Source organism: Spermophilus citellus, assembly GCF_964194105.1.
Source record: "Spermophilus citellus genome assembly, chromosome: 5".
Classification (NCBI taxonomy): domain Eukaryota; kingdom Metazoa; phylum Chordata; class Mammalia; order Rodentia; family Sciuridae; genus Spermophilus; species Spermophilus citellus.
In genome coordinates this window covers 174,438,822-174,461,221 of record NC_138186.1, presented here as the reverse complement: position 1 = coordinate 174,461,221, position 22,400 = coordinate 174,438,822, and the positions used below count along the sequence as shown (strand labels likewise).

At 48.2% G+C, this 22,400-nt stretch overlaps 1 protein-coding gene across 3 annotated transcripts; it reads left to right on the top strand.

Moving 5' to 3' along the window:
- The first annotated feature begins 966 nt into the window (after positions 1 to 966).
- PHF10 (PHD finger protein 10) lies at positions 967 to 22,391 on the top strand. Of its 3 annotated transcripts, none has more exons than XM_081296599.1 (12): positions 967 to 1,206; positions 4,735 to 4,841; positions 6,681 to 6,811; positions 7,566 to 7,649; positions 8,666 to 8,799; positions 8,898 to 9,047; positions 9,607 to 9,716; positions 11,556 to 11,709; positions 16,533 to 16,688; positions 20,720 to 20,828; positions 21,107 to 21,295; positions 22,196 to 22,391. In XM_081296599.1, the coding sequence occupies exons 2-12, from the start codon at positions 4,789 to 4,791 to the stop codon at positions 22,279 to 22,281; spliced, it is 1,356 nt and encodes a 451-aa protein (XP_081152725.1). In that variant the 5' UTR covers positions 967 to 1,206; positions 4,735 to 4,788; the 3' UTR covers positions 22,282 to 22,391. The 3 variants fall into 3 exon arrangements, with proteins under 3 accessions (XP_081152725.1, XP_081152723.1, XP_081152724.1); XM_081296597.1 differs by lacking the exon at positions 967 to 1,206 and adding an exon at positions 1,805 to 1,978; XM_081296598.1 differs by lacking the exon at positions 967 to 1,206 and adding an exon at positions 1,812 to 1,978 and having other exon boundaries at positions 7,572 to 7,649.
- Positions 22,392 to 22,400: the final 9 nt, after the last annotated feature.

Here is a 22,400-nt window from a genome sequence, read left to right as displayed (position 1 = left end):
CTGCCATCTGTTCCCCACCCCAACCTTTACTTTTTTCTAGTTGTAAGTTTTCTCCTATGCTAAGCTGCCTGTACATACAATTATATGTTTGTATCATTCTCTTTGGAAGGGAAACTGCCCCGGGTGGGGGAGGCGGGCAGCAGGGATCTAATCCTTATGGTGTTTCCTTCATACTTTGTTTTGCAAGGTGAATCAGTATTCATTGACTTGTAATGATATGTTTTAAATTCATATTTGATCTAGGGAAAGAGTAGAACCAAATAACTGAATACATTTTTTTTTTAAACTTAATTTATCCAGAGAATCTAACAGAGGTTCCTCCTGGTCAATGAGGAGAACTTTGGGGAAAGATGCCCTTTCTTTGTGGCAGGTTTCTTTGAGCACCATCTACACACTCTGGGACAGAGCAGTTTTGACTCCATCTTTCTTCCATGGACTTCTGGCTATTTTCTCAGGTGCGTTCTTTGTAGAATCGGAAGCTGGTCTGTAAGAAAGCACACACCAACTGGAATGAAGTTTAAGGGTTATCAACTGTGGGCAAGGCCATCTCCCACAGCATGCAAGTGGGAGAGGCAGGAAAGGACAGGCTGAGGCTAGCTGTATCTCTGCGAAGAGCTGGGGGTCTGCGCCTTCTTTTGGACTTGGTAGGCCATCTGTGAGCGGCTCCCAGAAGAGCAGGCGCTGCGCTCTGGCTCTAGGCCTCTTTGGTAGCCACACACAGGCCCAAGGATGGAGTCCCCTCAGGCCAGGGGATCCAGAGGGCCTTGCATGATGGGGGGAGGGGATGGTGCTCTAGCAGTCCAGGGGATCCAGTGGGCCTCACACGACTGGGGATGGATCCCTAGGAGGCCCGCGGACACAGAGTTCCTCGCAGGATTGGGGATGGGCCCCCAGGCAGGACCCGGTTCGTTGCCGCCCCAGCTCTGGCACATCCTTCTGCACCGCTGTGTGCCTGCGCCTAACCGCAGCGCCGAGATCCAGGTGGACTAGGGCGGACCCTGGCTCCCGTCCTCTCCGCACGCCCCCGGCTACCCTTGAGGTGCCCTCCGTGGCGACGCCAGCTACGGTCCCGCGGCGCGGACGCTGGGGCGGGGAGGAACCTAGCAAGGCGTCCTCTGGGTGCCGCCTGGGGCGCCCTCGCCCTTCCGCCCGCCTCTGCAGCGTCGAGAATCACCGCGCAGCGGACAGCAGCGGCCGAGAACAAAGGTGCCTGCCGAGTGGCCCGGGGACCGGGGGCGGGACGCGGGGTGGAGGAGGGAGACCCGGGGCGGGCGGGGGACCTCGAGGGGGAGGGGGCGGACGGAGGCGGGACCGGCGGAGGCGGGGCGCCCGGCGGGGGCGGGGGCGCCGGTGGGGGCGGGGCGGGCGCCCGGCGGGGGAGGGGGCGCCGGTGGGGAGTGGGGAGTGGGGAGCGCGGGCGGCGGGGCGGCTGACGCGCAGAGGGCCTGGCCGGCCGGGCCGGGGGCGGCGGGGAGCGCGGCGGGAGGCGGGGCGGGGCCGGGGGCCACGGCGGCGGCGGCGGGAGGTGGGGCGGGCGCGGGCCGGGAGAGCGAGTGCGGGCGCGGGCGCGGCGGGCGCGGGGCTCGCGGCGCGGCGGGCGCGGGCGGCGCGGCGGGCCGGGGCACAGCGCGGCGGGCCTGCGGGCGCGGCGGCGGGCGTGAGCGGCGCGGCGCGGGGCCCGCGGCGGCCAGGCGCGCTGGCGGCCATGGCGGTGGCGCTGGCGGGCCGCGGGGCGCGCGGCGGCAGGGGCCGGCCCCCGGGCGGGCGGGCGGAGGGGGCGGGGCCGGGGCGGCGGGCGGCCCGCGCGGCGGCGGCGGCGGCGGCGGCGGCGGCGGCGGCCGGGACCAAGCGGCGGCGGCGGCGGCGGCGGCGGCGCGGGGCGCTGGGGCTGATGGCGGCGGCGGCCGGGCCCGGGGCGGCGCTGTCCCCGCGGCCGTGCGACAGCGACCCGGCCACTCCCGGAGCGCAGTCCCCGAAGGTGAGCAGGCGGCGGCGGCCTGGGGCAGGGCCGCGCCCCGGTGGGGACGGCGGGCGGCCGGGACGGCGGGCGGAGGCCCGGGGCCCAGGGCGCAGGCCGCCCGCCCGAGCAACAAGTGCGCGCCGCGGTCCCCGCGGGGGCGGCGTCCTAGGCCGCGGCCGGGACCCGGGCTGGGGCCGCCGTGGGAGGTGTCGGGAGCGGGACGAGAAGTGGAGAGCTCGGCCGCGGCGAAGGCGGGCGGCGGCCCTGCGCCCGCGGTCCCGGCCGCCCCGCGAACTCCCACAAACTTGGCGCCCTCCCGGGGGGGGGCGGACGCGGCGGTGGAACTCGGAGCCGCGGAGAAGAGGAGGAAACCGATGCGAGGAGTGTCGCCGCGCCGACACTTGGCTTCTGGAGTGAGCCCGCGGTGTGGCACCCGGGTGGCCGGCCGGAAGGGCTCTGCAGACTTCGGACTTGGGGGAAGCGGCGGGCTGGGGACGGCCGCCCTCCCGGCAGAGGACCGCGGGTGGCGGCCTGGCGCCTCCGCTGCCCGGGGGCCAGCTCTCCGCCGAGACGCCCGCCTGGCCCGAGAGGTCCCTGCACGGTCCCAGGACCCTCCAGGCTCCAGGATCAAGGCCCTGAAGGAGGGGAGGATCCGAGGTCGCCGGACCCTCTGGCGCTCGGCCAGCGCCCCCGGAGCGCGCCTCTGCCTCTGGAGTGTCACCTGAAGGGTTTGATGAGAGGCGCTCACTGGATCCCAAGGTGCAGACCACCCATGCACTCTGCCATGCCAATGTCTCCCTCTACGCTCAGGGTGCCTTTGAGCACTCCTCCTTCCCCGTGTCCTGCTTTCAGATAGGTTCCTGAGGTTTAACCCCACTCTGGGATACCCAGAGAGACGCCGCAGGGTCTGTCTGCAAGAAGGCCACCTCTTTACCTATGTGCTTAGATTTCATAGAAGTGCATTTAAAGTAGTTTGTACAGTGTAAAATTATGGTTTCAGTTTTTTTTTTTGAAGTTTCTGCATTGTGTTTTTGTTTTTATCTATTTATTTTAAAAAATATTTATTTTTTAGTTGTAGTTGGGCACAATGCCTGTATTTTATTTAATTTTTTGTGGTGCTGAGGATTAGAACCCAGGGCCTCCCACATGCTAGACTAGCGCTCTACCGCTGAGCCTCGGCCTTTCCGTTTTTTGTCTATTTTTGAGTGTCTAAATTTTTTTAGTCCAACAAAGGAAAATAAATAAATTGATGTAAAAATCTTTAAAAATGGACTGGGAGTGTGACTGTGTGGTAGAGCACCAGTTTAGCTTCTTGGAGGGTCTGGAATCCATCCCCAGCATCACACATCTCTCTCTCTCTCTCTCTCTCTCTCTCTCTCTCTCTCACACACACACACACACACACCCACATACACAAAACCACCACCAACTAAAAGTCCCCAAAACTGAAACAAGCAAAAAAGAAGATGATTAAATCCTTAAAAGTTCTCAAAAGACTTGAGTGCCTGGATCTGTCTGGATCACTGAATGTGAAGCATCACAGTTGTGATGCGGATCAGTATACATTTTGAGAAGATGATTTTGGACTCTTTCAGTTGTACTTGGTTTTGAATCCTCCAGGGACTATTCAGGCTGTTTAACTGAATTCTTATTTTATGAGAACTGAAGAAGAGACTGCTTTATTTATTTTACTATTTGGAAAAGAAACTTTGTGAATTCCTGCCTACTGGAGACATCTGAGACTTCATCATCATCATCATCATCATACTTTTAAGTCACATCATCAGACATTTACTTGCTCCTCCTTGCTACAGTGCTTTCCAGACATCAACTCATTTAACCCTTGCACTAGACACATGACAGGAGCACACTATTGCCCTCCTTTCTTGGAGAGCTTACAGAAAGCAGCCACATGGGGAAAGGGCAGAGCCCAGTGAAACCCCTCAGGGTGGTCTCTCTGATATGCCTGTCCTGCCTTTTGATATTCTCTTGCAGGATGATTTTCAGTTTAAGATGGTGTTCAACAGTTGTTAGAAGCTACATTACTTTGGGGGGAAAAAAGTCTTGATTTTTAGACCTCAAATATTGGCTAATATGTAAATAAATCACTTTTCTAACATCTGATACCTCATTCATTCCCTTGATGGAATTGTTGAACTTAACACCTTGATACTATCGAATAATGTATTGCACTAAAAATATATGAAAGCAGCTCCTTTTTGGATATGTGTATATCACTAAGTGATTGATGATGCTTATTAGAATGTATTTTTGCTAAATTTTTGCAATGTAAAGAAAATGTGGTTAGGATTCATAATGTATTTTTAGCTCTCTGCTTTTCACAAGAATGTAAGTGCCTATGGCTGTGGATTGGAGTAGTCGTGAACCAGTTCTAAGTTGAATTAAATGCTGTACCTGTTCTGGTCCACAGCCTTGCCCCTGGCTTGAGTAGGAGGTTAGCTTCAGCTTCAGGGTGAAGGATCAGTTGACCTCAGTTGGTAAGAAAATGAAAGTGGAGCTAGAGATACAGATTAATGGAAAACTTTCTTATTTTATTTGGTTTGAAGATCAGTTTTTAGTTTTGTTCTAAGTCTTGCTTGTGCCCAATTCTTAGTCCTTTTTAGTTACAATAGGAAGTTAATATTTGTATAACTACTTGTTCTTAGGAAGCCTTTCACTTGATGAGACTCTTTGCAAACCTGGGAAGAAAACACAGTTATTCTTGTTTATTATTTAATCTCTTATTTGTTGTTATTTTTGACTTAAATGTATAGGAAGATAATGAAGATAATTCCAATGATGGGACCCAACCGTCCAAAAGGAGGCGAATGGGCTCGGGAGACAGCTCCAGGAGCTGCGAGACTTCGAGCCAGGACCTTGGGTACTGTCACTTCGCTGCTCAGTGTTTGTTGTGTCGTTTCTCTTGTTTGCATCAGGACTCTCTCCTTCCAGCTCCAGCTCTGGAAAAACAGTTATTAAAAAATGGTATTTTCTTCCTATTTTATAATGTGACTCCACAGTTGGTTTGCTAATGAATGCACTTAAAAATTATGGTAAAATATTTAAATAAATAAAACTCATGATTTTAATTCTTCTTAAGCATACAGATAAGTGGCATTAATTACATTTACAATGGTGTGCAACCGTCACACCATCGTTTCCAGATGTTTTCTTAGTACCCCATAATCAAGCAGAAACTCCCCTTCTTCCCTCCGGTCCCTGGGTGCCCTTTTGCTTTCTGTCCCTATGAATTTGATGGCCCTAGATACCTCATGGAAGTGGAACCATGCAATTTTTGTTCTTGCATGTGTTGATGCTTTCACTGAGCATCATGTCTTCAGGCTTCATCCATTTGTTGCATATGTCGCAGTTTCCTTTGTAAGTTGGAAGAATATTTCATTTTGTGTGCATATACCATATTTTGTTTAGTCATCATCTGTTGGTGGACCTTTGGGTCATTTCCACCCTGTGGCTGGGGAGGGTAGTGCTGCTGTGAACACAAGGAAACAGAGTCCCTGTTTTCTGTTACTTGGGGTATATGCCTAGGAGTGCAAGCAATAGCTGGATCATATGGTACAAACTTCCCCATGATGGCTGAAGCACTCTGCATTCTTCCCAGCAATGCAGTCTCCTGTTTCTTCACATCATTGCAATTTTTTTTTATTCTCTTTTTCTTTTCAGTAGTGGTTTTCCTAAAAAATGTGAAGTGATAATCTTATTGTGATGTTGATATGCATTTCCATAATGACCAATGATGTTGAGCCTCTTTTCATGTGCTTAGAGGCCATTTTCAGCTTTGGAGAAGTGTGCTGTGTCCATTTTTTATTTGGGTCACTTTTGTTGCTGAGTTTCAGGAGTTGTTTTTTTTTTCCCTTATAATCTGGTTATCAATCCCTTGTTAGAATAATGCCCAAATACTTCCCCTCAGCTTCTGGGCTTTTGGTGTCATATCTAAGAACCCATTGCCAAATCAGAGTTCTCTAGTGAGCTCTTCTGTTTAAGTTGCTGACTATGTTGAGTTACCCTCTACATGTGATAAGAGGTGGGGTTTAGCATCACACTGCTGCATGTGGCATCCTGCGCCCAGCTCCGCTCAGCTCTGGAAATGCTGTTTTCTTCATTTGCTGTGTAGATGGATAGACGCTGTCAACAGTGTTCCCTTCCTGCCCTTCAGGTAGAAGTCAGATTGGCCCAGATCCTGAACTCTGCGCTCTTTGCAGGGTTGAGAGAATGCCATGTGCTGGCACTTTCAAAATAGGTCCATTCCTTGCTTCTGGGTTTGTGGAGTTTATATAAGAACAGGTAATCCTGGTTCATAGTCCACCACTTTGAGAAATAGATCTTCAGGGTTCTGCCTTCTCAGCTGTTGGTGGCTCACTGAGCAGCAGACCAGAGTCAGAAGTTGCTTACATTATGCCTTTTGTGGATGCAATACTTGTAGTGAGTGTTAAGCCAGGAAGACTGAATGCAGAGCTGATAGCTGTGCCTTGCTTTGTCTCTTAGGCCTTTTTTCCCAGCATTTGTGAGTGTTAGCTCCTGTGACTTACAGAAAATGTTTGTGATATTCCAAATGATTGTTTCCTAATTTTCTTTTATAAACATGAAATCAAGTTATAACAAGGATTTAAGTATTTAAATAGTTTTTAAATGGCCTCAAAAATAAAGGTGATTAAAATTTAGTAGAAGGCACATTTAAGGCATAACATGTTTCTGTGCTTAGTTTCAGTTACTATCCAGCTGAAAATCTGATAGAGTACAAGTGGCCGCCTGATGAAACTGGAGAATATTATATGCTTCAGGAGCAAGTCAGCGAGTACCTGGGGGTGACCTCCTTCAAGCGGAAATACCCAGGTACTTCAGTCTTAGTTTGTGCAGTGGGTCATGTCCAGCTCCCAGCTGGTATCATTTCTGTGGATGGATCCTGGCACGTGCATGCTTGCAGGGGTCTCGTGGTACGCTTTGCCCCGAGCTCTGTGCCCACCCTCCTGTGACATGGCTGGTAGTCTTGTGCTTGCTGATTTTCAGTTAACTGCTGTCATTCATTACTGCTCTCTACTCTTGATTTGTTCTGAAGTCTCATAAACTGATTTAAAGGCAAAATGAGAAAGGTGAATTTCCTTTGGGAAATTTTAGAAGAAGTCATTTCATAGTCATGAGTTTCAGATTGTTTCCCATTCATTGTCCCTTGAGCTTTGGAGTCCTGATACCAGAAGGGCGACTTCTGGTGAACTCTGTTCATGCTGTTTTATGTCACCTGTTTGCTTTGGATTATTCTGTTTTCAGTTTCATTTTAACTTCTGTTTCTTGAATTTATAGGATTTTTTTTAAAAAATATTTTTTTAGTTGTCAATGGGTCTTTATTTTACTTATTTATATATGGTGCTGAGAATTAAACCCAGTGCCTCACACATGCCCGGCAAGGGCTCTACCACTGAGCCATAGCCCCAGCCCTGAATTCATGGGATTTTGGGGTAATTCCCTTGATAATTGTTGGAATATGTAATATGAAATTTTTTTGAAAATCAAGTTTTTTTAATCTTTTAAGAGTTTTGCCAATGTATGATATTTCCCTATTTTTAAATATCTTTTTGTTCTTTTCTTGGAGATTTAGAGAGACGAGATTTGTCTCACAAGGAGAAGCTGTACCTGAGGGAGCTAAATGTCATCACAGAGACTCAGTGCACTTTAGGTAAGGAAGGCCTTTTTGTGAATTTTTCCAGTTGAACATTGAGAGGTCAAGATGAGTGATTATCTCCTTTCCTCAGCTGTCTGCACAACTGATGAAGTATACTGAACTATTCAAATTCCAAATTGCTTATTTTTGTTTATTAAAATGCAGAGGAGTATGAAGCTTGTATTTTATATCAGAATGTTTTTTTGATAATTGTCACAGAACTTCCAAAGTGTCATGTGTAAAATACGTAATTTTTAGAAAAAGCATAGATCCTTCTCTATTTTTCGTACATTCCTGGGGATTGAACCCATAGTTTCTTTTCTTTTTCTTTTTTTTTTTTTTTCAGTTGTCGATGGACCTTTACTTTATTTATATGTAGTGCTGAGAATTGAACCCAGTGCCTCACACATGCTGGGTGGGCAAGCTTTTTACCACTGAGTCACAACCCCGGCGCTGAACCTACAGATTCTTATCTCTTAACAGGCACTTTTAGCTGCATTTTTATATATTGGGGTACATGCCTAGGAGTGCAATAGTTGCATCATATGGTAATATAATATAAATTTATGGGAGTTCAGTTCTGCAATTGGTAAAATCTGTAACTTTGAGTTTTGAAAATTACCTTTATAATTACAAAATTATGTACATTTAGATGCTGATGAGATTTTTGAAATGTGAATTGAATTGATTGTTTATAAGTAGTATATGGAATTTAACATTTTCTTAGACCTCTGATGTCCTATGTTGGTGGCAGTTTGTGTTTCATCGTTTAACAGTTATTTCTAAGTAAAGGGTTATATGTTTATAATACACAGACTGTAAGATAAATTGATTTGGATAAAGAGTTGGTTTATCTTTGAAAAATATTATTATTTTTAATTGTTTTTTTGTTGTTGTGAATTTTTATTTTTAAATGTATTACAAAATTTTGCTTTGACTCTTTGAAAACCTTTTAAATGCAGTTTGAAGGATAAGCTAATTTCTGACAGTGGCCTTAGAAGAGTTTTTCACCTCCCTTTTGTCTGTAACAGGTTTAACAGCATTGCGCAGTGATGAAGTGATTGACTTAATGATAAAAGAATATCCAGCCAAACATGCTGAGTACTCTGTCATTCTACAAGAGAAGGAACGTCAGCGAATTACAGATCATTACAAAGAGTATTCTGTAAGTGACTGAGGTGCCTGGCTTCTTTTATTTGGGTTCGGGATACTGACATTTTGTAAAGTTATTTGTGACTTCCAACTTGAGTCTTTTAATTTCAGCAAATGCAACAACAGAACACTCAGAAAGTTGAAGCCAGCAAAGTGCCTGAGTACATTAAGAAGGCTGCTAAAAAAGCAGCTGAGTTTAACAGCAACCTGAACCGGGAACGCATGGAAGAAAGAAGAGCTTACTTTGACCTGCAGACCCACGTAGGAGGACTTAGCTCTAGGAGTCCCCGAGCCTACGCACTGCTCATTATTGCAGTGGTTAACTCTCCTCTGTTGTCACTATTTTGGTACCAGCTCTGTGTCCTTTCCTCCCTCAACCCCGATATGGTTTTAATGGTTCTCGGCTGCTTTTTTGCAGTTGTGCGATCTCTTTCCCTTTATGGTGGTTGTGTGTCCCAGGTGATTGTGAGACATTTACATAGTGATTCATTTAGTTCTCACAGTAAACCACCTGAGGTTGCAGCTGTTGTCATGTCATGTCATGGAGGAGAAGGTTGAGCTTCACAGAGGTTTTATAAGCTGCCCTGGTTGCTGCTGTTGTGTGGTCAGCGAGAGATCTGCCTTTCTTCAGAAACCGCTCTGGGGAACAGGAGAGGAGAATGCTCACCTTGACCCCTTGGGCCATAACCTCCCTGTCACTTACACTGTAGGAGTCTCTGGGGTGGGGTGGAGGGCGCATGCAGTGGCCGTACTTGGGGCTGCTTTTCCTGGAGCCTGGTTCCTCTCGTGGAATTGGATTTGCTCTTCTGTGTCGATACAGGTCATCCAGGTTCCACAAGGGAAGTACAGAGTGTTGCCAACAGAGCGGACAAAGGTCAGTTCTTACCCCGTGGCGCTCATCCCCGGACAGTTCCAGGAGTATTACAAGAGGTATTCTGGTAGTTCTCGTCACCACGGGTTTCAGACCCTTATGTACGGGTCTCCTAGTGAATTTTGGGTGTGTAAATAGCACTGTAAGATAGTGTGTGGGATTCATGTCAGTATTCTTCATCCTCCCTGGTTCTGTGGTGTAGAACTCCCATCAGCCAGAGTCTGAACACTGCCAGAGTGGCCCGGACTGCCCTTGTCCCCACTTGTCCCATGTGGGTTCATCACAGATGGTAGCCAAGGGTTCTGCATCACCTCATGACCAAAGATGTGATCCATGCCCAGAGCACTGGTGGCACCCGGGTCTTGTTGGGGACTAGACTTGCAGTGCAGCTTCGATCTCCTGCTCAGCCTGCATTGTTAGCCTGCCCACAGGGTTCACATTTGAGAAGCACTGACTTGACTGCAGAGGAGGTTAGAGCAGGAGCAGAGTGTCTTCCAGGGCAGCATCGATTGACACGCGGGTACCCCTCATATTACCCGTTGGGGCTGGCTGCCGCTGCCAGTCTGCCCTGGAGTTGGGCTTATCCCCTGTGCCCAGTCTGAGTTTACAATGGCAACACCTGGGTTAATGGGTTCATTTTGTTTCAAAGTCCCAGCTTTTCTTTCAGCTTTTTCACCTTACTTTAATAACACATTCTTGGGAATAGAAGGTGTTTGTTAGAGAATAGAATTTCAGATTATAGAGTTATAATTGAAAGTCAAATTAAAATCTTGGGCATAAATTTTTTTTTTTTTTTTTTAAAGAGAGAGTGAGAGAGGGGGGAGAGAGAGAGAGAGAGAGAGAGAGAGAGAGAGAGAGAGAGAGAATTTTTAATATTTTTATTTTTTAGTTCTCGGCAGACACAACATCTTTGTTGGTATGTGGTACTGAGGATCGAACCCGGGCCGCGCGCATGCCAGGCGAGCGCGCTACCGCTTGAGCCACATCCCCAGCCCGGCAGAAATTTTAATTAAAAATTTTTTGGGGGGCATCAGCCAATCATTAAATGTCATAGGCTAGTCTACCAACCCCTTTGTTTTCTGTTGTGCCATTTTAGTTGAAGGAGGTGCTGGTCCATTCCTTGCCTGCATGAGGTCTCTCCCAAGGGTGAGACAGAGGTGTCCCTGAGTATCGACAGCCAGTTGAGAGCTGTCTGCCCTTAGAGAAGGGTTGGCCAGTCTGTAGCTCCAGGTAGAATAGGTGATTCCGTGTTAGCACACATGCTGCACACACACACTGAAGTAACTGGAAATCAAGTTACTGGAAACTGTTTCTTCCGTTGTGTTTTCAGTGCTATTCCTGGGATTTACGTGCATGTATGAGTGTATGTAGTGTGCATGTCAGCAGCTTCACGGGGTGGGCTGCTGCACTGTTCACAGGGAAGGCCTGCAGCAGAGTGCAGCGGCGGATGAGGCAGGGTGCCGCCCAGGGTGCGCTGGCCTGGCTGCCTGTGCCCTCTTCTCCTGCTCACATTTTGGTATGTTTTTTTGGTTGAGGGTAAAGGGGAGAGACGTTAACTTTTTATGATAAGAATAAAATGCATATCTGTTCGGCAATTTCGCAAGGCCCAGTCTCAAAAAGTACAAAGGGGCTGGGGATGTGGCTGAGTGGTCAAGCTCTCTGGTACCAAAGGAAAAAAAAAAAGAATCAAATGCATATTCTACCCGATTAGTGAAAAAGAAATGTAAAAATGTTCAAGTTTCTTATTACCCCAACCCAATGATGAAAATGAAAAAATGATGATTTCTGATCATTTTTTGGAAAGTATTGGACTGAAGAACTCGAGGCTGTTTTGGCAGCTGTGAGCTAGTTTGTATTTAATAGTACTGGAACAGTGAGAGCACTTTCTCTGCCCTTAGGTACTCACCCGATGAGCTTCGGTATTTGCCACTGAACACAGCGCTGTACGAGCCCCCCCTGGACCCCGAGCTCCCTGCCCTGGATAGTGATGGCGACTCGGATGATGGGGAAGACGGTCGAGGTGATGAGAAACGGAAAAATAAAGGCACCTCGGTAGGAATGCCTGTCTGTGCATGTGTGCTGGCTGCTTTCCTCAAACGTTTGGTTGACCTGACTTCCTGAGCTTTCATCAGGAAAATTCATTGTGTGTGTTGATGTACGTGTGCCGTGTGTGGCCGCTGCTGTCTTACCTTCTGGCTGTGGGCAGGTGAGGTAGGGGTAGCGAGCCTGAGCTTACTGTCTCTTGGTTTGGGGAGCACATTTACTGCTTCCTGGCTTGCCATGCAAGGTGCTGTAGCCACCAACACGTTGTACTGTTTGGTTCCCAGTGTGACTGAAATGCAGAGCAAGATGGTGGGAAGTTGGCACACTGTGAACGAGGGCATAGGCGCTGCAGACGGAGGACGTGGGAAGTATGCATGCTGTGAATGGAGAATGTGAGAAGTTGGTGAATGTGGCATGGGAGGCTGGTGGGCTGTGGACGTGGGAAGTGGGCACAATGTGGACATGGGGCTGGTGGGCGTGGACGTGGGAAGTGGGCACACTGTGGACAGGGGCGCTGTTGGGCTCTGGACGTGGGAAGTGGGCACACTGTGGACAGGGCTGGTGGGCTGTGGACGTGGGAAGTGGGCACACTGTGGACAGGGGGCTGGTGGGCTGTGGACGTGGGAAGTGGGCACACTGTGGACAGGGGGCTGGTGAGCTGTGGACGTGGGAAGTGGGCACACTGTGGACAGGGGGCTGGTGGGCTGTGGACATGGGAAGTGGGTACACTGTGGACAGGGGGGCTGTTGGGCTCTGGACGTGGGAAGTGGGCACACTGTGGACAGGGGGCTGGTGGGCTGTGGACGTGGGAAGTGGGCACACTGTGGACAGGGGCGCTGTTGGGCTCTGGACGTGGGAAGTGGGCACACTGTGGACAGGGCTGGTGGGCTGTGGACGTGGGAAGTGGGCACACTGTGGACAGGGGGCTGGTGGGCTGTGGACGTGGGAAGTGGGCACACTGTGGACAGGGGGCTGGTGGGCTGTGGACGTGGGAAGTGGGCACACTGTGGACAGGGGGGCTGGTGGGCTGTGGACGTGGGAAGTGGGCACACTGTGGACAGGGGGGCTGTTGGGCTCTGGACGTGGGAAGTGGGCACAATGTGGACGGGGCTGGTGGGCTGTGGACGTGGGAAGTGGGCACACTGTGGACAGGGGCGCTGTTGGGCTCTGGACGTGGGAAGTGGGCACACTGTGGACAGGGCTGGTGGGCTGTGGACGTGGGAAGTGGGCACACTGTGGACAGGGGGCTGGTGGGCTGTGGACGTGGGAAGTGGGCACACTGTGGACAGGGCTGGTGGGCTGTGGACGTGGGAAGTGGGCACACTGTGGACAGGGGGCTGGTGGGCTGTGGACGTGGGAAGTGGGTACACTGTGGACAGGGGGGCTGTTGGGCTCTGGACGTGGGAAGTGGGCACAATGTGGACAGGGCTGGTGGGCGTGGACGTGGGAAGTGGGCACACTGTGGACAGGGGCGCTGTTGGGCTCTGGACGTGGGAAGTGGGCACACTGTGGACAGGGCTGGTGGGCTGTGGACGTGGGAAGTGGGCACACTGTGGACAGGGGGCTGGTGGGCTGTGGACGTGGGAAGTGGGCACACTGTGGACAGGGGGCTGGTGAGCTGTGGACGTGGGAAGTGGGCACACTGTGGACAGGGGGCTGGTGGGCTGTGGACATGGGAAGTGGGTACACTGTGGACAGGGGGGCTGTTGGGCTCTGGACGTGGGAAGTGGGCACAATGTGGACGGGGCTGTTGGGCTGTGGACGTGGGAAGTGGGCACACTGTGGACATGGGGCTGGTGGGCTGTGGACATGGGAAGTGGGTACACTGTGGACAGGGGGGCTGTTGGGCTCTGGACGTGGGAAGTGGGCACAATGTGGACGGGGCTGTTGGGCTGTGGATGTGGGAAGTGGGCACAATGTGGACATGAGGGCTGGTGGGCGTGGACGTGGGAAGTGGGCACACTGTGGACAGGGGGGCTGGTGGGCTGTGGACGTGGGAAGTGGGCACAATGTGGACATGGGAGCTGTTGGGCTCTGGACGTGGGAAGTGGGCACACTGTGGACATGGGGCTGGTGGGCTGTGGACGTGGGAAGTGGGCACAATGTGGACGGGGCTGTTGGGCTGTGGACGTGGGAAGTGGGCACAATGTGGACAGGGGGGCTGGTGGGCTGTGGACGTGGGAAGTGGGCACACTGTGGACAGGGGGGCTGGTGGGCTGTGGACGTGGGAAGTGGGCACAATGTGGACGGGGCTAGTGGGCTGTGGACGTGGGAAGTGGGCACACTGTGGACATGGGGGCTGGTGGGCTGTGGACGTGGGAAGTGGGCACACTGTGGACAGGGGGGCTGTGGACGTGGGAAGTGGGCACACTGTGGACAGGGGGGCTGTTGGGCTGTGGACGTGGGAAGTGGGCACACTGTGGACGGGGGGCTGTTGGGCTGTGGACGTGGGAAGTGGGCACACTGTGGACGGGGCGCTGGTGGGCTGTGGACGCGGGAAGTGGGCACACTGTGGACAGGGGCGCTGGTGGGCTGTGGACGTGGGAAGTGGGCACAATGTGGACGGGGCTGTTGGGCTGTGGACGTGGGAAGTGGGCACACTGTGGACAGGGGACTGGTGGCCCGTGGACTGGGAAGTGGGTACACTGTGGCATGGGAGGTAGGTGGGCTGTGGATGTGGGGAGTGGGTGCATCGTGGACTTGGAATGATGGTGTGCTGTGGATGGAGGATATGGAAGTGGGTGCATGTGGACATGAAGGAAAACAGCTCCTGGCAGTGACTCAGGTTGACCCCGTGTGAACAGGCTCCAGTTTTGTTAGAAGTGCACTTTAAGTAGCTCACCCCTCAGACTTCATACCAAGATGGCCACCCTGGACCTGAGGACATGCTGCCACTGACTGGCCTCATATCTCTGTCACCAGCAGCCTCTGGAATGTTTGGTCATCCATGTCACATAAGATATGACACTCCTCAGGTGACCAAGCTGAGGAGTGTCACTCCGTTCAGCATTTGGGGAAGTATTTTGACAACATGCTAATACTTCTAACTTGCATAGAATTTGATCTTGCAGGTTTGCTAAGAGAATTTATTCTAAGGACTCAATCAGATGCTGGCAGAATTTAATTAGAAAAAAATTGATAACATTTGAGTGTTAACAGTATTTATCATAGTGGAAATTAGAGATCAATTTTAGTGTTCACTGTGGGTGCTACTAATTTATAGGATAGACAGGCAGTTCAGAGAATAATTAGTGATAGAAAATGTACATATTGCTTTACAAAAATGTTGACGCCTGCATGCACATTGACGCAGCATGATCCAGGCCCATTATAAGGGAAGGTGTGTGTGTCCGAGAGCACTCAGGCACCTGCAGAATGGAAACGCCAGAAACACACGTGCCAGGTTTCTGTTCACATCTAAAAGGCTCAGGGGTCACTCCAGGAAAACTGGGCTGACTGGGCTGTGCAAAGTAACCCCACAAGAGACACAAATACCTTTTTCTTTGGGGTCGCCGTGACAGCTCCTCTGACCTTAAGGGTCTGCAGGAAGAGGGACCGAGAGCCCGTGCTGACCCCTTTTATTGAGGAGAAGCTATTCAAATGAGGCAAGGGATCAGGTTTCAGGGGGCTGAGTGTATCCTCATGATGTCCACTGTCAGCAGGTTGACTGACACCTGGGTAGGCCACACCCAGGGGCACAGTAAGAGGAGGGGACACACACAAGGCACTTCCATGGAAGATTCTATCCTAAACAGGGCAAGGGGTTAGATTACAAAGGAACAGGTGAGCGTAGCTCCACCCATGGGGCTGTAGCAAGACACACCCATGCACAAGACACCCACTCTCGCACCCAAGAAGGGTGGGGAAAGCTCTGCCACATTTCTGTGACTGAGCGCCTCAGCACCCAGCCGGGGAGTGTGACCCAGTCACGAGCAAGGTTGGTCTCCCACAACACGGGAGACACATTCACGAACCCTGCCACGTCTCGGGGTGTTTAATAGGTGGCTGTGGATAGCCTCATTTTTTCACTTATAATTCTCATAATTTATATGAACACAACATTTTAACTCTAGTTAGGAAACTTTAAATTATGAAATGAAGTAAATGAATAGATGTTGAGGTCTTAAACTTTGAATATGTAAAATATGTCAGATACTATTATAGATTGTTGGGATTCTGGCCCCGCATAATTAAATTTTAATGAAAAATGTGTATTTGAAGGACTTTCTGAATAACCTTTACTATTTAGTGAAAACACCCACACTTATTTGTAATCATACAAAATATGCTTCCTTGTGATTAGAGAAATGGTGATGAAGTTATGTGTTGGTGCAGTAATAACAGAAGAAGGTGATTCTGTTCTGGTTTCCTTGAGTCCACAGAGCTGAGTCAGGCATTGACTGGCAGAAATGGAATTAGCTTGAAATTATATTGTACTGATAATAATAATTTTTTTTTTTTTTTTTTTTTTTGGTACTTGGTGTTGAACTCAAGGGCACTCCACCACTGAGCCACATCCCCAGCCCCACTTATATTGTATACAGAGACAGGGTCTCACTGAGTTGCTTAGGGCCTCGCTAAGTTGCTGAGGCTGGTTTTGAACTCCTGATCCTCTTGCCTCAGCCTCCTGACCCGTTGGAATTACTGGCATGTGCGATCACACCTGGCCGCGGGAAAAGTAATTTTTGACCTGAGACATTTTAGTCTCAGCAGAGACAGGTTTCCTATATACAGAATGACCTTTATGCTTTTCAAAGGATGAAACATTTAAAACATGTTTTCCATGGTTTTAAAGCCTGGGACTCAGGTCTGTCTGGATTCTTGTGCTGCAGGACAGCTCCTCGGGCAACGTGTCTGAAGGGGAGAGTCCCCCTGACAGCCAGGAGGACGCCTTCCAGGGAAGACAGAAGTCAAGGGACAAGGCTGCCACTCCGAGAAGAGACGGCCCCAAGCGTTCTGTTCTGTCCAAGTCAGTTCCTGGGTACAAGGTAGAAGAAAAAAGCCCCTGACGGCTTCCTTACTGACCAGCCTCTCCCCTGGAGCTGTCAGCTCTGCACCTCACGACCCGGAGCCCCTGCTTGCTGCAGCTCACTCCTGTCCTGTGGTGTGCGCCTTCTGCCGCTCTCTATTTGCTTTACTTCCTTTGGTGGCTTTCCTGTCACTTGGCTCTGGTTCAGCTTCTATTTTCTGTGTATGTTCAATTTACGAGTCTCTTTTCCTTCTGAGTAACAACCAGGCAAGTATGGGTTCTGAAAAGGTCCCTTCTCGGGGGCTCCATGTTTTCTTCCCTGACATCTTAGATGCCGTGGCTGGTAGGCAGGCCTGTGAGCCAGAAGTGGGGGTGCGTCTGTGCAGTGCCTTTAGGCCAGCTGGTGGAGCTGACTCTGGATAGAAAGCAGACCTCGACTTAGGCTGTGGTGGTTTGTGGCATGACTTTGGCAGGGCAGGGATTAGAACGCAGTGTTTACTTCTTCATCCAGTTGTTCTCAGAGTTAAGTGGCAGCTTGCCAGCCGCCGTGGGGGCTGGTGTTCCTGTCTCAGGTGAGACTGGAGAGCCCCTCACTTGACAGAATGGGAGGACCTGGAAGGGGGAGAGGTAGCCGCAGGCCTGCCGTGGGGTGGCAGGAGAGCGCAAGGTGGTTGGCTGGAGTGTGTGGGGACACACACTTCGTGGCGGTCTGTGGAGGGGCGCTGGAGGAGGCTTCAGCTCAGGTGGTGAGAAGGCTCGGCTGAGTGAGGTTGTTGGACCCTGTTGGGTGTCAGCATCGTGACTGTGAAGCCACCCACGGCCACAAGCTGAAGTGTGCTGTTAGCCATCTTCCTCTCCCCAAGAACCCTTGCTAGCATTTCATCTACCTTTCTTTTCCTGAATTCAAAACAAAACACCCCCGCCCAAATGAGCATATTCCATATTTTATTAGAAAATGCCTTTATGTAACTCAACACAGGTTTTTGCAGGCTGTGACAAGCAGATTGGAGCTGTGTCCTGCAGGGGTCGCCTTCCATGGTGGCTTCAGCAGGATGCAGCTATGGGATTTTTGTACTTGTTTTTACATATATAGCTTTTCTAAGTTTTTTTAACTAAAGATTTAAGTTAATCCTTAATGACTGAAAGCAAATGAACTCCAAAGATTAAATTTCAGAAATGTAATGAGTGAGTGTGCTCATGGTCCAGGAGCGTCCACTCTGAGTGGTGGCTCAGAGCACACGGTCCTAGCTCTTCAGTGTGAGTGGATCTTACAACAGGCCTGTCTGATCATGGGTTAAAAGAGAATATTGAAACAGATATTTTCATACTGAAAGTGAAGAACGATCCACGTTATCATTGATCTAATAGATAAGAAATTATATAGATTAATCTAAACAGTACTCAAGGGAGTCTGATATGCAAACTACACATTTTATAATTTTATGTGAACATTTTTGGTACCAAAAATGTTTCAAGTATTTCAAGGGTGGGAACAACTAGTGTCTAGACAAATACTTTAATGTGAACATGTTTATTAAAAGCTTAACCTCTCTCTTAAAAGTATTAAGCCAAGACGTGCCTAAATATGAGGGAATTCCAAGCTGACGCTCACACAGACACACTGGGGTAGGGGCGAGAAGCGATCATTCATCTGAGAGCTCCATGAGTGCTTACCCGTAGTTTGTAGGACAGTATTGTTTGGGTTACATTAACCTGAAATTAAAGCATAATTGTTAGGGTTCTGGGCTGTTAAGTACGTGATTAAAATCTATATTATCTTAGTGCTACCATGAATGTCTCACTTATCTTTGGCTGTTTTTCAAGACGGAAGATAAGTGTATCGTGAGCCTTTTATTTGAGATGCTGAACTGCGAGTGAGTGTTTTACTTTTCTTGTCATCAGTAAAACTCTGATGTCTTTCTGGTTTTTTGAAGTAGAACCTAGTGTCTGGGTCAGACCCACAGTTCTGTCCATGAGTCTCCAGGGCGTCTGCACTTGGCTTCCCTCCTCCTCCCTCCCCTGCAGTCCAGGGGAAGACCTTCCTCCTCTGCCCACCCTGGTGGCTCTCCTGGGCAAGGTCCTGGGTATAGGCCTGGACCTTGCAGAGAGCCCCGATGCTCACACGCACTGAGGAAACGCTGCAGCACTCTGTCTTCTCCCCTCTTCTCTCTCTCTTCCTCTTTCCATCAAGAAGACTGTTGGGTGAGAAAAATTGTAAGTTGTTTAACAAAATATGATTTGAACTTAGAAGTAAGCCTAGAACCTTCTTAGTGTTCCTTTTATCATAGGCATTTATGTATATTTTAATGATTGTAGAACTTGAATTGCTCTAGAATGTGAATGCCTAGCCTTGCGCTGTACCCTTTGACTTTTGTTTTGTAAAGGCACTCCTATGAGGAGTTCTCCTTTTAGAATGTTGTATAGTTACTTCCCTGACTTCAGTGGGAGAAAGGAGTGCTTGCTACACCAGTATGTAACTGAAAACCACACGTGTTAAGTGCGGGTGTCTTCATGTCCAGTACAGGTACCATAACCAGAAGAGACTTCTCAGTTTTGGTGGATGGAGAGGCAGTTATAGATGGGATCACAGAAGTGCACTTAGAGCCGTTTCTCACTGGGGTGCAGAAACACAGTGGGAAGGGTGTGCCAGGAGGTAGGGGTACCCCAGAGGGCAGCTCCACTGCAGGACTTGAGGTCTGAGCATGTGACTCTTATCCTTTTGTTGGGGGAGCAGGGTATGAAAATACACACGTAGGAGATATAGAATAGTTAATGGTGACATTTTATATGTATGTTTAACTTCCGTGATATTTATTATTTTGTAGAGACATTTGTGATTGTTTAGATTTATTGTTTTTATCATTATTTATGTATAAGGTTGACTTTTTAAAATAAATAAGCCAAAAATTCTTTTTGAATGCCTCTGTCATCTTTTGCAAAGAAGGAAAACTAAAGAAATAAAAAAATGGAAAGAATTAAGAATAAATTCTTCAGGCCTAACAGGTTTTGAAGGTGGCAATGAGACATTTCAAAGCTGGAATATGTTATACAAAGCTTGAGTTTTGTTTAGATTCCTCTTTGGTGCAGTAACTTAGGAAGAGGATATACAAGGTGCATTTGGCTGTATTGGAATAAAGCAGAAACATGATCATTCTAGTTCACTGTGGGTTCCCTCCTGCCCAGGCTCCTTCTTGGACCCCACTTGCTCCTCCTTTCCTACCAGGTATGTGCATGCGGACAGCCTGCACCATCTGTAGGCTGTGCTGCTCAGGCACCCTTCCTTCCTGACAGTTTAACCTGTAGGGAACCCTTTTTCTGTTGTTTTTTTCCAATGTGATGCCAAATACGTTTAAAGCCCAGGTACTGTGTGTGTTTTTAGTCTGAAAGATAAGTAGTACTCCAAATATGTGTATTTCTTAAGTGACAACTTTTCGCTTATCTGAAACCTTGTCCTTTTTGTTCTACCCCATAGTGACTGTGCTTGTCCGTTAGCATAGGATCTTCTAATTTATTAAATATACAAAGAGTAATCACAACTCAGTTTTCCACAAACACTTATGCATATGATCATGTTCAAGACATCTTTCAAATAAAAATGTTAAAATACTGTTTTTTTAAAATATCAAGTTTTTCAACTTTGGAAATATCAGGATTTTAAAACAGTACATAAATTGCTTAAAACTTAGCTTAACCTTCATGTAATATCATTTGGTGATGAGGATTTTTCTCTTCCACTTAATAGTGACATTTGATTTTGTGTTTTGTTTTTGCTTCCGGTTAACTATACAGACAGTACTATATGTATGTCGCAAGTGAAGAATGCTACGTTTAATCTTAACAAACGAGATCATGCTGTTTAGTAAGTTTTAAATGCATTCTAAGACTTTCATCCATACGCTGTTTTCTGTTCTGAGCAGACTCTTGCCCAGTTATGTCTTTCAAAGTCCTCAATAGTGAGTTCCCAGAAGTAAAGATAAGGTGATAAAGTAACAGTCCCCTGAACCACAGCAAGCTCCTGCATGAATTTACAGTCCTCTTCTACCCTTCCAGCCAAAGGTCATTCCAAATGCTCTATGTGGGATTTGTCTGAAGGGTAAGGAGTCCAACAAGAAAGGAAAGGCTGAGTCACTTATACACTGCTCCCAGTGTGATAACAGTGGTAAGTACGGTGACATCTTCTAAGATTATGACCCCACCCTATTTGTTGCTTCAAAAACTAGAGTTTGTAGAAGTCAGTTGGACTTCAGTTCAGTGGTCATGCAGTAACAGGGTAATCTTGTGTGACAAGGCTGGGTGTTTTCTTCTACATTGTGTTTTCGTATCTTTGGTGATTTAAGTACTGTAGCCATTGTTGGCAAGTCCTGAAGCAGACCAGTATTTTATGTGCCAAATTAGTTAAAAGCCCTTTGTGAAATGCTACTGTTGGTTTTGATTTAGGCCATCCTTCTTGCCTGGACATGACCATGGAGCTTGTTTCTATCATTAAGACCTACCCATGGCAGTGTATGGAGTGTAAGACATGCATTGTATGTGGACAGCCCCACCATGAAGAAGAAATGATGTTCTGTGATGTGTGTGACAGAGGTTATCATACTTTTTGTGTGGGCCTTGGTGCTATTCCATCAGGTAAAGATTTTAAAAGTGCATTATCTTTGGTGAGACTCTCCCAGTATCTTCTTAAGGCTACACAGACACTCTAATGACATGAAGGCATGGCCCGCAGACCATTCTGTCCAAACATGGTAGAAGCCATTATTACCCAGGTCACGCCCACCTTCTTTTCATCTTTAGACAAATACAACTAAGAGACAAATGTCAGAGCACCTAGGCTGCTTTGGAAGTACAGTTCAATGTACAGAATGAGCTGGTGTTTTCCTGCTGAAATAGCTAAAGTACTTTAAGAGCATCAGTTTGTTTTAGTGCTTTGATTTTATTTTTATATGTCAACTATCTAGAAACTTAGATTGCTTCACCTTACACATTAGAACATATATTCATAAACTGAGGCATTGCGACAATTCCAGGTAACTTTAGAATTAGAACACAATCAGTCAGTTACAATAAATGGACTAAGACATTACACAGATAATTGTGTAACTTTAGAACTTATTTGCATAGTTAACACTGTATGATACTCTATAAAATATATGCCTAGATCTGTTTCCCGGGAACCACTGAGAAGCAAGCAAGTTAAATAATTATTTAATGTTCTGTAGAAATTCAGATCAAGTATGTAGTGCAGCCTGGCCTGCAGTTAAAACTTTCAAATCGCTGTGTCAGCACAGTGTACCAGGATTTGAGAATGCTGTTGGAGCAGCCAAGAAAAAAGCTGAAGAAGGCCAGATTCTGTGCTAGGTTTTGCATTAGGATTTGATTACTGAGCTTACCGGTCATCTTAAGGGACATTTACATAAATCCACTGGGGATCATCACTAGTGACAGCTAAGGAAGGAGACCTAAATGGTTTAATATTCAGTCCTATAAAAATAAGATTCCACTCTATATTAATAACAATTTTTCTCCTAGGTCGCTGGATTTGTGACTGTTGTCAGCGAGCCCCCCCAACACCCAGGAAAGTGGGCAGAAGGGGGAAAAACAGCAAAGAGGGATAAAATCCTTTTTGGGGGCTCTAATGCATATGCACTGAAGTGGAATATTTGGTGCTGATTTATTTAAAACAGCCTCATTTTTATGCCAATAAAGGATTTTTGAAATTAACTCTGAGCTTAAA

Coding starts and splice junctions, on each gene's coding strand:
- PHF10 (XM_081296597.1), top strand. CDS start 1,892: ATGGCGGCGGCGGCCGGGCCCGGGGCGGCGCTGTCCCCGCGGCCGTGC. Junction 6,812..7,565: donor CTTCAAGCGGAAATACCCAG/GTACTTCAGTCT, acceptor CTTTTCTTGGAG/ATTTAGAGAGACGAGATTTG. Junction 21,296..22,195: donor CCTTGGTGCTATTCCATCAG/GTAAAGATTTTA, acceptor TTTTTCTCCTAG/GTCGCTGGATTTGTGACTGT.